This window comes from Marmota monax, unplaced genomic scaffold (assembly GCF_021218885.2).
Source record: "Marmota monax isolate L192 unplaced genomic scaffold, Marmota_monax_Labrador192_F-V1.1 WCK01_AAM20220418_F8-fsc00054, whole genome shotgun sequence".
NCBI classification, from domain to species: Eukaryota; Metazoa; Chordata; class Mammalia; order Rodentia; family Sciuridae; genus Marmota; species Marmota monax.
This window is the reverse complement of record NW_026692145.1, coordinates 4,289,388-4,308,089: the sequence shown is the minus strand read 5'-3', so window position 1 is coordinate 4,308,089 and position 18,702 is coordinate 4,289,388. Positions and strand designations below refer to the sequence as shown.

The 18,702-nt window shown below is 36.3% G+C and overlaps 1 protein-coding gene across 12 annotated transcripts in view; it reads right to left on the bottom strand.

The window, feature by feature from the left end:
* Enox2 (ecto-NOX disulfide-thiol exchanger 2) overlaps positions 1-18,702 on the bottom strand; it is a 309,809-nt gene that overhangs the window by 29,480 nt on the left and 261,627 nt on the right. For all 12 annotated transcript variants that reach the window (XM_058571371.1, XM_058571364.1, XM_058571386.1 and 9 more), the window contains 2 exons: positions 17,029-17,135; positions 8,063-8,177 (listed from right to left, as the gene is read on the bottom strand). In XM_058571371.1, the coding sequence (XP_058427354.1) occupies positions 8,063-8,177; positions 17,029-17,135 (222 nt within the window). The remainder of the gene's footprint in view (positions 1-8,062; positions 8,178-17,028; positions 17,136-18,702) is intronic.

The window sequence follows — 18,702 nt, the reverse complement described above, 5'->3', positions numbered from 1 at the left end:
AGATGAAATATCAATGTAGTTTAGATTTTTCAGTTCTCTTATTGCTAGAGATGTTAAAAATTTTTAAATAAATTTCCTGGACATTTGTATTTCTTCTTTTGAGAAGTGTATGTTCTGTTCTTTTGTCCATTTATTAATTAGGTTATTTGTATTTTGGATGTTAAGTTTTTTGAGTTCTTTATACATTCTGGATATTAATGCTCTATCTGAGGAGCAGGTGGCCAAGATATTCTCTCATTATGCAGGCTTTAGAGACATTCTTTATCTTAATATTTTGATTTTTTTTCTAATGTTTAATTCAGAATTGATACTCATGTAACTGACTTATTATTTTAGTGAGATTCATTCATTAACTGGCTTTGATATATATTTTTCATTTCTTTTTTGTGAAATATTTGATTGAGGATATTGTGTAGTGCTTGATAGTTACGAATTGTTGGTTTCTGCTTATCATGGAAAGTTTTTATTTCATCTTTGATTCTGAAGGATAGTTGTGCTAGATATAGCAATCTTTGTTGGTAGCTGTTATCTATCTTAGTATATATTATTCTAAGCCCTCAGGGTCTGTGCTGAGAAATTAGTAGACATTATAATTGGCTTACCTCTAAATGTGACCTGCCATGTTTCTCTAGCAACTTTTAAGGTTCTCTCCTTCTTCTAAAGGTTCTCTTCTTCTTCTAAAATGACTGATATAAGTCATTTTAATTGTAATGTGTCTTGGAGGGGATTTTTTTTGACCTTGTGTATTTCAGGTTCTAAATGCCTCTTGTATTTGGATTTCCACCTCATTCTTAAGGTTTGGAAAACCTTTCTAATATTATTTCATTGAAAATGCTATGCATTCTGTTAGTTTGTATTTCAGTGCCTTCCTCTACATCCAAGATTCTTGGATTTGGTCTCTTAATATTATTCTGAATTTCCTGGATATTCTGGTTATAATCTCTTAACATCTTTTGTTTATTGTTGACTCTGTTTTCAACATACATACTTTATTTTTGATAATCTGTTTTCTTCATTGTCTAATCTACTGGTGATGATTTCAACTTGAATTTTTGATTTGATTTATTGTCTTTCACTTTCAGGATTTCTGTTTGGTTCTTTTTCAGATAATAATATTTCTGATATTCTATGCTAAGGTGGGGAGGTTTCTTATTGAGTCTTCATGATTTGGATTTCACTAGGATTTGGGACCTTTAGAAGATACACATCACTCCTTGGCTTTACCTCTAAGTTTCTCTGAGTATGGTGATAGAGATCATACCAGGCCACCTCTGATACAATTCTAAGAGGACCCCTCTGATCTTTGGTGTGTTCAGGTTCCGACTAGCTTTCCGGTAGTAGGAATGAGATGAGACATTCTCTAATTGTCTGTTACTTAGCCACCAGGTTACTCCTTGTTAGGGGGTTCAGTCTTGTGTGCTCGCCTGAAGAAAAGCCCTGTGTGTCCAGTGCTGTCAAATCCAGTGTAGCTTCCTGCTGTATATTTCCAAGCATACAGGGTATGCCGGTCTAAGGTTGAGGTATTGGAGTCTGGTTGGTGTAGCACTGGGTGGCTTGTGGGGGAATGTAGGGCTGCTGTCCACTCTGGAAGCACACAGGTTGAAGACTAGTGAGCTTGAGTCTTGGCCTATTGGCTGGTGGCTGGTGTCTGTGTGGTGCTCCTCTGTAAGATCCTTTGTTTGGTATACTGCTGCTGGGAGCCATTAGCCAAGTAGGTATGACAATTTCCTTGCCAGCGTACCCCATGTTGCTTAGTGGAAGGACTCCTGGAAATAGGACATTTTGCAGTGACATTGCATGTAGGTGACCTTGCTCAAGGACCAAGGCGGATCCGAGTTTAGGGTGGTTCCAGGTTTAAGATTATTCCTGCTGGGAATAGGGCGTATCCTGCTGCCTGAGTTCCCCTTGAGTTCTCATGGGATTCAGACAGTATTTTTTGGGAGACAGAAGCCCAGTGGAGGTGGATTTGGGCAGAGAACGTGGATTTCCCCAGAACGTGATTGTAGACGGCTGGTGTGAGTTCGGGAATAAAGAGTTGCTGTTTGAATCTACAAGCTGTGTGGTGGCTCGTGATTTTGTGCCCAGCCAGACTGCGGCATACTGCTATTGTGAATGTACTGAGATTCTTTACTGGATGCTTCAGGCTATCCTCAGAAAATGCCTTCTGTGGGTGTGTGTCTGAATTAATTAATTGGCAACTCTGAGACTCACAGCTCTGGATCTAGAGGTTCTGGGGCATAGGAACTACTCCCCTGATTGCTATATATATATATATTTTTTTTTGCCAGCCAGTGTTAGATAGCCCAACGGTCAGAGTCTGCATGCTTGAAGGTTGCTACATATACTGGTTGTTTCTGTTGGTTGTGGGGTGCAGAGTGTAAGGCTCAGAACTGTCATTGACTGTTGTAAATCAGTGAGGCCCTACTCTCCTCCATAGGGACTTCTTTGTAGCTGCACTATCTAAGCATTTGGTGGTTGCATGCAACTGTGGGGCCTGTGGGTGCAGGCTCTCTGTGGGCAGTCTTGGTACAGAAGCCTCCATACTGCCTGCTGAAGATAACTATGGTTTACTCACCACTGTGATGGGGATAGAGTGTCAAATGGCCTGACTTTTCCTGAGCTCCTGTGGAAATTGTGGGGAGTGCTGGGTTAGCATGCCCCAGGAATGATTTCCTTTGGGGTCAGTTCTACCACATTTCCTTTGTCCAGGGTGAGATGGGGATTTTGGTAGCCTTCACCTAGCAGCAATCCCTCTACAAATCCCTTCTAGAGGGATTACTGGGAAAAACCAGTTTCAGAGATATTCTCCTGGCTTTATTTGTTACTATCTGTTGGTGGGGAAAATCTGTGCTGATTTAATTTCTTCTAGAGAAACTGGCTAGTTGTAGACTCCACAAAATGGCTACCGTGCATGGCAGATTTCTGCCTACAATTTCAGCTAAACTGTGTGATCTCCTTCACTGTCTTTGGTGCTACTGTCCTGTTTTAACTTGACATGATTTTCTTTCCAGCTGTTGTTAAGGAAGTAAGCTTGTGGGTTTTTTCTCTCCCTCTTTCTTTCTTACCCCTCCCCTGATACCACTCTGGTCAGGGTTCAGGGTCAAGGAATTCTTTCCTTATTTTCTGCTTCAGTATCTGTTTGCCACTGGGACTAAAATAACTGCCCAGAACAATTGTAGGGGAGGAGAAGTTTATTTGGGGGCTCATGGTTTCAGAGGTATCAGTCCATAGGCATCAGAGTCCATTCCTTGGGGCTTGAAGTGAGCCTGAACATAATGGAGGAAGAGCATAGCAGAGGGAAGCAGCTCACAAGTGGTCAGGAAGGAGAGAGAGAGAGAGAGAGAGACAGAGAGAGAGAGAGAGAGAGAGAGAGAGAGAGAGAGAAGAGAAGAGAAGAGAAGAGAGAAAGGAGAGAGAGGAGAAGAGAGGAGGAGAGAGGAGGAGAGAGGAGATATCTCCACTCACCAGATACAAATATATAACCCAAAGCTACACCCCCAATTCTCACCTCCTCCAGCCATACCCCACTTGTCTTCAGTTACCACTCAATTAATCCCATCAGGTGATTAATTAACTTAATGGGTTAAGGCTCTCATAACCCAATAATTTCTTCCCTGAACCTTTTTGCATTTTCTCACATATGAGCTTTTGGGGACACCTCACATCCAAACCATAACAGTAACCAAATTCCAAGTCCCTTCAAGTCTCAAGATGTCCAACATTGAGTTTTAGGGTATTTACTCTTTCACCCACCTCTCTGGTCAGCTATTCTTTCACTGCTTCATTTCTGGGCTGTGGTAGGGCCAACAGTTGCTGCCTAGATCTGCTCTGCCATCTTCTAAACCCTCTAACTCCTATGATAACTATTCTTCTTCTACTTCCTCTCCCTGCAAAGTTCTATATTCACCTTTTTGATCTTCTTTCTTTCTCTTGCTGTTCATAATCATTTATTCATATTCTCAGAGCTTCAGTCAACATCTCAACACCACATTTTTCTATTCTTTCAACTTTCTTGAATTGTGACTTGAATACAAATCTTTCCCTTTTCCTAACCATTTTCTATCTGAGGCCTATGTAATTATATAGTACAAATCAGTCCCATCCATCAGTCCATTATGTCAGTTATACTGCTATGGATTGAATTGTGTCTCCTTCATAAAAAAGATATGTTGAAGCTCTAAGAATGTGATTTTATTTGGGAACAGGGTATTTACAGAGGTAATGAAGTTACAATAAAGTCATTAAGGTGGGTCCTGATCCAGTATGATTGGTGTTCTTACAGAAAAGAGAAATTTTGGTAGAGAAAGAGATGCACACAGGAAGAATGTCATGTGAACACAAAGGCAGAGATTGGGGTATTACATGTCAAAGAATGCCAAAGATTTCTGCAAATAATCAGAAGCTAGGGGAGAGACACAGAACAGATTCTTCCTCACAGCTCTCAGAAGGAACCAGCTCTGCTGATACCTTGATCTTGAACTTCTCACCTCCCAAACTGTGAGACAATAAATACCTGTTACTTAAATCTCCCAATTTGTGGTACTTATGGGAGATTTAGTGAATATAACATAAATCCCCCACTTTCCCAGACTAGAAAGCCTACTCATTCCAGGATCTTCCTTCTTTTTCATCATTTATATCCTAATCTCATGCCAAAGATTTTAGTACATTCCTATAAAAATGACTCCCAACATCTTTAACCTTATATTCTCCATTGCTTCCTTTAATTCTACCTTTTCCCCCAGTTCCTATTGCCATCATTCTGTCCCAAACTTCATCATTTCACATCTCAAATCCTATAAAACCTTCTGGCTGGTCTTGCTTCATGTACAATTGTCTTCTAAAATGCACAATTCACATTACTTTCATTGTGTTAGTGCTATGCTCAAGATGTGCATACAGTCTCATATTGCCTACTTTACTAAATCTAAACCTGTCATTCATGGTCCCCCAGAATTTGGGCCCTTATTGCCCACTCAATGTTTTATCCCTCTATACACATCACACTTATTTCTGCCTTTGAACCCTGCTCTATTACTCATACCCCATATCAGATGCTTTCTTACTTTTGTTCCTTTTATCCAAACCTGTTTACTTTTAATTCTCTGATGGATTTTCACCGTCTGTGAATACACTGGTCCACAGTGATATTTCTTGCCCTTGTTGCATTGCAATCAGTACTTTTTAGTTTAGAACCAAGTGATTATTTCTATTTTCAGTAGATTTACACACATTTGTATCTATATTTCCACTAGTTTACAGGACATATTGTTTGATGGTCAAACTCTTAAAGAGAGAATAATGGGAGGTGGAGGATTGGGGAGGAAAAATGAGATCAGATACCAAGGGAAAAGAAAACTTTCACTAGAATAATGAAGGAGAATTAGTCCAAGTCAACATTTTCCAAATAAGCTTTCTGGACCATCAGCATTTAAATCATTTAGGATGCCTAATAAGATGCTGATTCCCAGACACCAATAAAGACCTACTGGATCAGACTCTGCAGCCCAGAAATCTAAAATTTCAAGGGTAATTCAAATGATTCTTACACATACCAATTCTGAGAACCATTAGTCTAATTGAAGAAAGCAGACGATACATGCTGAAAGGGAACAGCTGCTTTACTGAGTACATGTATTTTCCATCATAGCTAACAATAGAATAAAATAATTTCACAATATCGTGATTTGCTTTGGTGTGATTGTCCCCCTTTGCTTTGAGCACAACAGTTCTTTTTTCCATGGAAAAAGTATTTCAAGTACTGCATCACAAATATGGGATAAGACAGTGTCTGGAAGAAGAGAAATGTTTGCAGCACTCCAAGGAAAGGTAACTGGTTTTACTTTTTTGGGAGAAGTAAAATATAATCAGGGATACACTATAGGGTCCCGGAATTCAAATTTGGTAGCATAGAGAGAGAAGACAACAATTCTGAGACATAGTTGCTTAAGCTTTTAATTGGAACCGAGTGATAGCTAAAACATGTACCTGATTTAGATAAAAATGGAGAATACTCTCACTAGCTCACATTGAGCAGGATTTCTGCAGTTGAGTACTATAGAAGTGAGATAACAGAATTAGATACGATCGAGGGGAAGAAAAATGCACAAAAGTCCTTGAATTAAAATGAATTGAAACCTTCTGGGAGAAAAGCTATTTGGTAAGCTCCATTAAGTCTATTGTAGATAGCTTTATTTGACAAAGCAGCATCCTGGCATGTGGAACAGGAAAGAAAATAGCTATAAGATGATCTGTCAGGGAGTTTCCAGTCTCTAAACGAATAAGATTCTGTGCAGTAGCCAATACAGCTTTTAACTCTAAAGAGATACAGAAGCAAAATGCAATTATATAACCCTAGTAAGTGCATTCAATCTGAATCTCCCACACACCCTCCCCTCCCCCAATAACTCCTCAAACACTGCAATTTATCAAGTGGATGTTCAAAATTATGGTTGCATTTATTTCACAGAAACACTGGATAAACACTGTATACAATATTGTAGATACTGAGGTGGAGATGATTCTATAAATTATAGATTAACCAGCTATAAAACATCCAAGTTATACACTTAAATAATTTGAATAGCTCAATTACCATTAAAGTCTTTTGTTTACTTTGACTATAAATTTATAGTATTTATTTGCAGTAATTACTTTGCTATCCTGAAATGCCAACTAACCACTGATTACAAAGAGTTTACTTAATATACATAGTAGTTTGAATGTTCAGGGATCCAGAAGATGGCAAAAACAAAGGAAATTCAGATTTAACATCAAATGAATACCTCTTTAAAATCATGACTTGCTGTTTTCCTTTCCTTAAGAGTTTCTATTCATGGAGTAAAAATTCTAAGACCACTCAAGTGGATATAGTGTTTCTGACTTCAATATACAAGTACTGGAACCAGAAAACTCATATTTGAATTATAATCAACCAATCTCTTTTCACTCTGCTCCCTCACACACATCAGGGGCAGTATAGCACTGTATATCCAATATCTACCAGAGTACTTGGCATTTAACAGTTATTAGATGAATGAACTCACTTAACCATCACAAATCCTGGTTATATCATTTTTATAATGTACAGATTATAATGTGGAAGCTGAGGGTCAGTGGGGGAGAAGTCCCTCTCAGGTCAAGAAGGACAGAACAGGGGCTAGAACTGAGGTTTCTAACTAGTGCATTTTCCACTGTACCTTCTTATAATGTAACTCCTAAGATTGTCTGGAATGGTTTCCCTGAAAAGGCTGGTCTTCTGGCTGGTATTTTATATCTCCCCATGATAATCTTCCATCCAAGATGGTTCATTATGAAATTGAAGAGCAGAGTATTATCCTATTGTTCAAAAAGTTTGCACAATGGATCCTACTGGGGACTCATACCATAGCTTCTGTCTCACAGTGAGGTCCTAACTATATTAGGTTAAAGCAAAAGCCTTTACCCAGACAACTGTGGACTTCTCTTTGCAGAAGATATGTAGATTGTCATAAGTTACAGATATTTCTCTTTAACTTATGGACCTTCTTTTAACTTTGTGGCTTTTTAAATACAAATATTTAATTTTTATGCAGATATATTTATTAAAAATTATTTATTATTTCTTTTTTGTAGCCTTCACCTCAAATTATAAAACCAACTTCTTCTTTTCATGATTTCTTTTGGTGTATGTATTTTGTTAACATTTAAATCTATATCTGTTATTAATTTTAGTGTAAAGTCAAAGTGATGTAGTATTAACACATGGGCTCTCTCATGCTTTCTATTTCAGAACATGTTATTAACAAATTAAAACCAAAATATAGAACACTGCTGCCTAAATACCTGGTGCTTCTTGGAAAAAAACCACTTTTATTTAGGCATTTCAATGGAAGATTGGGATAAATGAAAACCACAGAAAATCCTATAGACACAATGGTGATATTTAACTAAAGGCCCCATAAATTATTTCTATTTGATGTCCAGTCTTGTGGGTTGATGCCCATATCTTACTTTGTGTTAAAGGTTTAAAAATATTGCCCCAAAAGATGTTTGCTAAATAAAACAAAACAAACATTTTTACCTGATTCTTCAGTTTCTTTGGTTTCTGTTGTTTCTTCTATTTCATCATCAGACATTTCCATTTCTTCTTCTCGCCTGATTCCCATTAATTCATCATTGTGAATGTTGCGAATTTCCTAAGGTTAAAAAGTATGCTTTTAAGGTAGGAAAGCCTTAATAATGTTGAGGAAATGAGTAGAGTTAAAAATAATATAAAGCAGCTTTTTTGGACATATTTTTAAAATCTCAGCATTCTTTAGGCAAAGGCAAAAGAGCATATTGAGACAAAACAGTCTTATTAGAGAAAGCACACTTGGGTATACTGTGTCTTGCACTGAGCTTTCTTTGCAGACCCAGAGCTCTGACAGTCTATGATTCTTATTTCCCTCCCACATTAGAAATTGCTTTTGGACATGAAAGGCTCCTCATCTCTTACTCATGCAGATTTCTGGACTTTTTCTTAAGGTTTGGCCATTTTCACCTTCCCATGTTGGACACTTTAATTTTGCTGCTTGCCATCCTTTTCCCTCTCCTCTTACAGTTTTACTCGACAGAATTCTTAATTGAATTCTTGAAGCTTTAGAAGTTATGGTAAAAATGAGCTGTCAGGAGTAAACTCCTCCCAGACCAACCCTCTCATAGATAATAACTATAATCTTTGAACAAAAACACAAAACAAACCAAAACCTGTAACTCCTCGATGTCTTTGAAGAGTCAACAAAAGCAGGCATATTTTGAAGAGGAGCTGACACTTGGAGGAAGAGAACAGCATAGGATGAGTCTCAATTTTTAAAGGGCCTTTTAGTCTGAGAGCAGACCAGAGTTAGCTATTCACAAGGTGGCTATATTTGTAATAAACAACCCAGTATTTGTGGTCTAAATAACTCAAGGAGAGAGGTCAAGGCAATGACAGGCACTAGAAAATGAGGAGGGTATTTCAAAAGGAGAAAATGAGAGAGAAAGAGAGGGAGAGAGGGAGGGAGGGAGGGAAGGAGGGGGAGGGAGAGAGAGAATGAGAATGAGAATGAATGAGAATATGCAAGATAGTGAGCACTTCAAATTGTGTATATGAGATCTGTTCAAATTTTTGCATGGCCTCTCATCCATGAGAGCACAGGAATTTTCCACACAGCATAGCTAAGATTAAAATCTCTGAAATGACGTTTTAAAAAATACTTTTTATAATTGTAGATGGATACAATAACTTTATTTTATTTATCTATCTTTAAGTAGTGCTGAGGATCGAACCCAGGGCTTCACATGTGCTAGGCAAGCACACTATCACTGAGCTATAACCCCAGCCTTGAAATGATATTTAAGCTGCCACCCAAAAGACAGGATTTCCAGCTTGAATTGAAAAAAACAAATTCACCATTAAAACAAAACAAGATCAACAGTTTTAGAAGGACCTAACAAAATTTAGAATCTTTAAAACATAATATTCATACTTATTCAGGACAATGTCCAAAATACTTGATATATGAAGAACTATGATGAGATGGTCCATTTCCAAGAGGAAGGATAATCAGCAGAAACCAACTTTAAAATAATGCAGATGTGGTAATTAACAGACAAAGAATTGAATTAAACCAGCTATTATAACTATGTTCAATGATATAAAGGAAATATGCTCACAATGAATAAAAAGATAGGGAATCTTGGTAGAAGGTCAAAAACTTTAAAAATGAGTCAAAAGTTCTGGATCAAAGGTTCTCTTGTATGAAAATAAGAAAGCCAAGAGTGGTTTGTCTGGAAATTTAAAAAGTAAAAAAAAAAAATCTTTTTCTGATATGTATTATATTTTCTGTATTTCTTTTATATAATTGAGTATAGATATAATAGCTGTTTTAATTCCTTATCTGCTGATTATCACATCTGGGTAATTCTAAAATTGAAAAAACACAATACCCAAAATAAAAATAATTGGATGAGCCTAAAAGTAGAATAGAGATGGCAGAATAAAGAGAGAACTTAAATATAGAATAATACATATGTGTTCAATTTGAAGAACATGAGAAAATATATACAGCTAAAAAGATAGATGTCCATAAAATATACAATTTTATAATATATACATATATATTAAAAATTTTAAATAACAGAAGCTCAGAGAATTGTCTGCTTGCACTGATTACTCAAAGGTCTAACCTACATGTAAATGAAATTCCAGAGAGAATGATTTGAAAATATGTGAAGAAATAATGGTTGATAGCTTCTCAAATCTGATGAAAGACACCAATCTACATATTCAAAGAGATCAGTTAATTCCAAGTGGGATATGTGTGGAGAAAAGGATGTCTAGGAACAAGAGAAAAGAGAAATTCTTGAAAGCAGAGGAAAACACAACATTATATAGAGAGGAATAATTTCAATAATTTTCATTTCTTTCAGAAATGATAAAACCAAGAAGTCAGTGGAATATTATCTTTAAAGTTTAAATAAAAATATTCATTTGTTCAGAATTCTGTATGCAGAGAAAAAGATAAGTATATTTTTCAAACAAAAGTAAATGTAAGAATTCATCACCAAGAGACCTGTACTATAGAAAATGCTGAAGAAAGTTTTTCATGCTTTAGAGACAAGCTACCTGATATATATAAAGCTCTTCAGGAAGACATGAAGAACATTACAAATTATCAAGATCACACTGGAAAAGTCACATTAGAAAAAGTAAACATGGTAACTGTGCATTTTGGAGCAGCTCAAAATCATTTAAAGGCTACTTAATGCCTGTCAGAGGCCCCTTAGTTCTGAGTTGCAAATTCCTTGCCTAGATTGACCCCTACTAGGTTTCATACAGAAAGTATCCAAAGCTGTCTGGTAAAAATTGTCACCATTTGTGGGGATTATATATATTTAAAATGGATTTCTTAATAATTAACGCTGCAATTAGTCACTATTCCAATTAGTCACTATTCCACTATTCCATTATTTCTCCTTTTTTATTCCTCTTATCAAGAAAAAATAATGATTTCTATTTCAAGTTAAGTTTTCATTAAATAAGAGGCCCTTTAAAAGGTGAGCTATTCAGTATCATTGCAAAATTAAGAAGTAATAGACGGGGCTGGGATTGTGGCTTGGCGGTAGAGCTCTCGCCTAGCACAGGTGGGACCCGGGTTCGATCCTCAGCACCACATAAAAATAAAGGCATTGTGTTGTGTTCATCTATACCTAAAAAATAAATATTTTTAAAAAAGAAGTAGTAGAAAAATCAGATGCTAATATAGCATCTTCCGTGTACTGCAGGTGTATTATTTTAAATAGAATAAAATAATGACTAGCTTGAGAAAAATGAACTTTAAACTGTGTCATAAGAGAGATTTATTATGTCTTATTCCAACTCATCGCACAGAGAAAAATAAAGGAATTTCTTATTGCTGTGACTCATTGTATCTCAGGAGACTGAATTTCAGTTATCATCAGAGCTGTTACTGGAAAGGTGATTATAATGAGGTTTGACATTGGCAAATTACAGTATTATACAACTTACTGCATGAGGAAAAGTTGTGGCTTTCTAGATGACTAACAAAAATGTATACCGTCAGAGGGTATAAACAGAGATCAACTCTCAATTCACACGTGTCACACAACCCTGGGAATGTTAGTGTTTCCCAGAAGGATTATGTTCCTTTTAGGGAAATATCCAAGGGCAGGAAAATATGAGAACTAAGACACTTCCTGTAGCTGCTCAGCATCCACAAAACATTTTTGTGCTTCTAGCTGACAAGAAACCATAATCTCTTCTTAGAAATATAAAAAGTTCAGTCACTACGTGATATGGCTTATCTAGATGTCTTTCACAACTTCAAAACTCCCTAGAAATATAACAGACTTAGGGGCAAATTTTACCTAAATGCTTCAAAATACTCTAGAAACAAGAATTACCATTTGATTTAGCAGAAAATGAAATGAGGGTAAGAAAAAAAGGAAGTTTGCTCCACGTTGTTCAGTTAAGTAAATTAGCAGAGCTCAGAGTCCTCTACCCACTAGACAACTGTTGAAAGCTATAAAGAAAGACTCATAACATTATTCTTCTATAAATAACCAATACTAAGTCACACAAATGGTATAAAAGCAAAGAGAACAGCAGAGATTATGGGGTACCATACTAAAGTGAAGTCATAGGAATCATTTAGTAAATGACTATACCTCCAAGAAAAATGAGTGAGATCGTAATTCTTTGAAAACCTTACCATTATAGCATTTTATAGTTGAGATACCCATTTTCTGCATTCTCTGGTTAGATAAGAAAAGCTCTACTTTGGGAAGCACACCCTAACCAATACCTTCAGAGTGAGGGGTTATAAGGTGGCATGTGTCTGGAAAAGGTGCTTTACCTAGATCAGACATAGGTATATAAAAGGAAAGGATTCTAAGCCACTGAAGTACAGACAGAAAAGGAAATTGCTACCTCTCAGTTTTTCTAGAGCTGAAACTAAAAGAGCACCAATGCCATGCAAAACCATTTTTGGGAATTTGCGTATGTAAATCTCTACCAGAAAACAACCAAGTCACAACACTAACAGTACATCAAATAAGGTAAGATGGCCCTTCTAAAGATTTTACGCTACTTTATTGCTCATTGTAGATATTTGCTATCATTCAGTTCAATAGTAAATTGTTAGTGATTTCTGAAATGGCACAATACTGTCTTTACATCTGTTCTAATAGTTACTTTTTCAGAAGCTTAGAAATTCCTACTGCTCCACAATGGACAATGAAATGTACTTTCAGATGGAATTAAATTGAAACCCAAGACAGAGGGAAGTGCCTGAAAAGAACTACTTTTTCACTAGCTGGTGTTTTTGATTTATTATAAAGTAAGCAAATTATAATTAATTACACATTAATTATCTAACAATAGTTTCACAAAAATTTATGTGGAATTAAATTCATCTTATTTATATTTTTTGATAGTAACATGATTACCAGAAAAATCAACATTCCTTATTAAATTTGTAACAAGATTCTACTTACCTGGATTTTCAACATTAACAGGAAACTTGGCAGGGAAAGGGTCATGAGGGAATGAAAAGGAGCAGAGGACAGGGAGATAGCTTTCTATACTTATATTAGCAATTTGATTCTGAGGTATCATTTAATATAATGAAGCAAAGCACAAACACAGGTACTTGATCAATGTCTATTGTATGATATATAATGAAAATACAAATTAGGATGATTCAAATTGGGTTATAATTTTTTTTTTTTTTTTTTTTTTTTGTAGCTGAAAGCCAACAGCCAATGTTAGTGCAAATGTGTCCTAAAACGAGGGTATGTGGATGGTTGGAATGTCCGTCTGCAAACAGTTCTTCAGAGTTTGGAATGGTAGGCCTGCAAATCTAGAGAGAAAGTTATTTTATCAATCATAGTATTTCATCAGGCCCCTTTTCCTCTGGCCCAGTGGTATAAAATCTGATATTAGGGAGGATGCAAGGGACTATCTCTTCAGTTTCTCCTGCTGTGGCTCTAGTTTTTATATATCATCCAAGGTCTAGCCTTTGGTGTAGGGCATGCTTCAGAGACACAAAAATTTTTAATGATTCTGTAGAAAAAAAGAGTTTCAATGAAAGAGACAAATGCTAGTAGTCACTGTGGATACTAACTTTCAGTAAGGGGTGGGACTTCAGCCTTCTCTTACTACCCTTTACAACTGTATTTGCAGGAAACCCACACACATATAAATCAGGAAAGTAAAGACATATTAGCAAATTAGTTTGCCTGACATATGCTGCCAAAGTTAGTGCTTGAACTCCCCAAAGGTGGGGCCTTTTCCTTCTTGCTCCATACCCTGTCTCTGAGCAGAGTAAGGCAGTGTTGGCTGCTTGTAGAAGGATGACAATGAAACAAATAACAGATATTTTATGACATGAGGAGGTGACCAACTGACTTTTCCCCAAAGACAACTGGTGAAAAGGTTAAGCACCAGAAATTTCTACCATGATGAAATGCCTGACACATAAGTTGGCTAATAGGGTGCATAGCTCTCAATTCTCTTCAGGCCCAGAGAAATGTCCATCTCACTGGCACAGCTATCTCTACTGTGAACCTCATTAAACTCAAGTATATTCCTACCACATAGGTAGACTTGATATATAACTAATAGATCCCTAACAAATAATATCCATGGGGAATATTTTATTACAATGCAGTTTACAAAAGGGTCATAGCCTGGAGGCCATTGCTCTAACCAGAGGCTCCCTTCCTTCTATAAAATGGCAACATTGTACTAGCAGGGCTTGCTTTAAAGGGTGCAGCTGGTCATATATCTTCTTCTAACCCTAGGAGGGATACAAATATATGTGTATTGAAGGGAAGGAGGAGACACTATAGATTGATTTAATCCCCAACCTGAAAGCCAAACTATTCTAACATCTAAAACTTTTTGAGGGCTGTTGTGATGCCATAGTAGAAGATTCCACTCCTATCTCATGTGACAGGTTGCAATCAAAATGCAGGTACACTATTGTATAAAATTACCTTTAAGCTATGTGTATAAAGTGCATATAAAGTATAAATGAATTTTCTATTTAGACTTAGGCCCCATCCACAGGAAATCTCATGTATTCACAAATATCCCCAAATCTGAAAAAAACTCAAAATATGAAACACTTTGGCTCCAACACTTTGGATAAGGGATACTTACCTTGTACTACTTTTCTACAATTGTTAAGACACTGAGCATTTTTTGTTCAACCTTTAGTCTTCTTAACTAATGAGTTCAGATATTTGAAATTTAGTGTACAAAACTCCACTTCTCCTCTTGACCATTTTCATTCCCCTATTAGCTCCCAGAGGGCAAAGACTATTTCATCCTGTGTTACTTGTTACAATGCCTGAGACAGAGAAAGTACAGTAAACCTTTGAATCCCAATGTTGAGTTTTGTTTGCAGAGGATCAACAACCTGAGTTAGCCCTGAAATTCTAAACTCACTTTGTGCTACAGTAGGACAGCTGTTTCCTTTTTTTTGCTCCTAATTGTTTATAATAAGTAAAAATGCTATTGGCTTTTTATGGCCCTACCCATTCATTGGACAGATGTCTTCAGGGATTTCTCTCTCAAATGACTCCCATATCCCTTTGCTGTGCCAGAACTGATGGCTGAGAGACTGTCATCAATTTATGAATGGAGTTTGGATCATGTTCTTCTAAATGTTCTTCATGGCTTTTGAACTGTTCCTACACAAATTGTCTCATATATTCTCATGAAGGACACAGTGAAGAGATCATTGCCTTCGTTTTAAAGGTTAGGAATCAAAGGCTCACCTAGGTTAAATCACTTTGTACCAGAGCTCAGAGTGAGAATTTTTAGTTCACTTGCTTGTTATGTAATTTCATGTGAATCACTTAACATTTCTACATTTCAGTATTACATGTAAAACATGGATTCTATATCTACTCAGTATCCCTTATCAAGTTGTTAATTAGGTGAAATGCTATTTACATTTTCAAACTATTTACACATTTCTTAACTCATTTAATTTTGTAAGAGTGGTTTCATTATTTCCAATTTACAAATGGAGAAATAGAGACTGAGAAAGGCTGAATAACATGTTCAATATGCACAGCTACAAACATAGCAGAGCTGAGATTTGAACGCATGATTGACTTTAAGTCTAATACTCTTTCCACTATACCATTTCTAACATGAGCCTACGTAGGTGAAATAATCAATGTGAATGTGCCACATAAATGTAAGTATCAGGGGTAGGGGATGTAGCTCAGTGGTAGAGCACCTGCCTAGCATGAGCAAGGTCCTGAATTTCATTCCCAGCGCCACAAAAAGTAAATGTTTTATAAATGATATGTAATTGTTAAAAAATATGACTACCTGCATTGATAGATACAATGAAATTGTTACCAGATTGATAAAGAATACCCAGAAATGAAGTTGCTGCATATATAGATTGAAATATATCAGGACTGGGTAAGGAAGCTGCCCACAGAAACAGAAGAATTCATGGCATATATAACACCATTTCCAAAGGTAGATCAGTGAAAACAAACTCCCATTTTTTAAAAATATTTATTTTTTGTAGTTGTAGTTGGACACAATAAATTTATTTTATTTATTTATATGTGGTGCTGAGGATGGAACCAAGGGCCTTGCATGTGTGAGGCAAGCACTCTACTGCTGAGCCATAACCCCAGCCCCTCCCTTCTTGTTTTTTTTTTTAAGAGAGAGAGAGAGAGAGAGAGAGAGAGAGAGAGAGAGAGAGAGAGAGAGAGAGAGAATTTTTTAATATTTTTTTTTTTTAGTTTTCGGTGGATACAACATCTTTATTTTATTTTTATGTGGTGCTGAGGATTGAACCCAGTACCCTGCACATGCCAGGCGAGTGCATTACCACTTGAGCCACATCTCCAGCCCCCCATCTTGGTTTTTAATCTTGGAATTCAGAATAGCAACCTAATGACATCACGTATATTATAGTGTTAAGCTAAAACTGTTAATTGAGCATTAGCAGAGAGGTGTGACAACCTTAATCTGAAATGAAAATCCTCTGTTACCTTTAAATCTGCTACCTCTAAAGATGGCTAAACAGGTTTGATAAGAGAAGCTTAGAAATTTTCTTTTTCTCCAATGTAACACCAGTTAGCTTCTAGTCTCAATTGTCAAGACACTCCAATAAATGTTAAGACAGCCTTAATATTACTAACACTAGAAACACAGGTGTAATTATTGTTGTGCTCAAGAATAGCTAGTTTAGAGAATTAAACTTATAATTATCCCAGATACACTTTCACTACTAAGGTTTCCAGCCAGCAGAATGCATTCAAGACAACACACATACATTTATTCCCCTTTTGACAGCAGGTGTTCTGGACACCGTGACAGGCTATAGGATATGTCTTAGTCTTTCATTAGGGCCTTGTTGTGACCGTGGGAGCTTGGCACTATTTAATTCTGGCTAAATTCCAAATCAATAACTTGTTAAAGAAAGAAAGTATCCCCCTGAGGAGCTACCAGAGTAAAAAGTTACCAACCTCAGCTTGTTTGCACCAAACGCTGATGTTTTTACGCTGGGCTTTTGTGAAGTGGTCCCATGCCTTCTGTTTGGAGGCAGAATGGTAAACAGCCACTATCTGCTCAACTGCAGCATCAAATCAGCATTTGGATCAGGCCAGAGTATCATCCAGGGATGGCAAAAGACAGGAGGAGAGAAATAAAAGAGAAACATTAGGCTTTTTGTGTCTTTTTGTTATAACACTGTACTAGGCCATGGTTGAACTTGGAACAGGTTATGTGTGCTGGCTATGATTTTAAAGGGGACTCAAAGAAAGAGACATCAATATATAGAAAGAAAAAAAAACAGAACCCCCAGGGTTTGAGATGAAATGATAGCTTAAGTTTTAATATAAACAGTGTGTATTTATTCAGACAAGAGAGGTAAGAGACACGGTAAACGTGCTTTAGTTTAGTACTTGTGTTTAGTTAGTATACTGACCTTACATACTGCAGAAACAAACTGTACCAGCAACTTCTACCACTGAGTTCTTTCATTAACTAGCCCTTTTAAATAATCTGGGATGCTCCACTTCAATAGAATTTTCCTTTCACTATTCTGAGGTATATTTAATCAGAATCATCAAATCAAAACCTAAGATGGACTGCCTATTTTAAGGATACCTAAACAGACTTGTTGACTGGAAAATGTAAGTTTTATGGAAGAAAACTGTGTAAGTGCAGTCCCAGAGAGTATTATTCAGGGTCTCTTAAAATGTTAAATGGAGAAATATGTACAAATATTCTAGGGCTTTATCTTAATCAGCTCAAGAGAGGGGAAGCTTAGATATGATATGAATGACAATTCTGGAGAAAGAAAAGCAGGACAAGAGCCCCTGATAGGCTGGGGTGTTCACTAAGAAAATCTGGAGGTACTGTTTTTTTATAGCCCAGTTTGCACTGTCATCTAGTGAGTTAAGGATTTATATTCCTATAATACTTGCTGCTCTCTTTTTCTACTTATTCTGAAGTCCTGAAGACATACATTTTCACTTCCTGGGTTTTATGCCCATATATACTTCCAAATACAAGTGGAAAATGGAACAATTCCTTAATCCCAATTATATACAAAGAAAGTGTAGCAAGTATAGGAAGAGTGGACCATAACTGTTTAAAACTCAAAGTATAAAACTGCACCCTTATTCTTAAGGTGAGTGTAGTTCCTTACTGAAAATTTATGAGTGTGTAATTTTGTAAGATAGTGAACAAAAAATGACTTGACAATTTATCTATTTTATCTCATTTAGGAAAACTTGAAAAGGTTTAAAGTGGTACTTCTTTTTAGAAAATGCCCATTTCAATGGCTTTTCACCCTGTCACAGTGTCTATTGTATTCAGAAAAGGCAGTGGAAGAGAAGAAACTAAATATAAAACATAGAAGTAGCAAATTTGTTTTTTATTCAATCACATCTTAGGAATTATAATTTTTATCATTAAAAGGCCATAAAAAGCTTATTAAAATAATGACAATGAGGCAAATATGAAGAAAAACAGTTTTAAAATGCTGACACATGACTACTATTCAGGAGACTGAGGGAAGAGGATCACAAGGAACTTAATAATAAAATTAAAATAAAACTTAAAATAAAACTCAAAATACAAATTTTTAAACAGGCTGGAGAGGCAGCTCAGTGGTAAAGGTCCCCTGAGTTCAA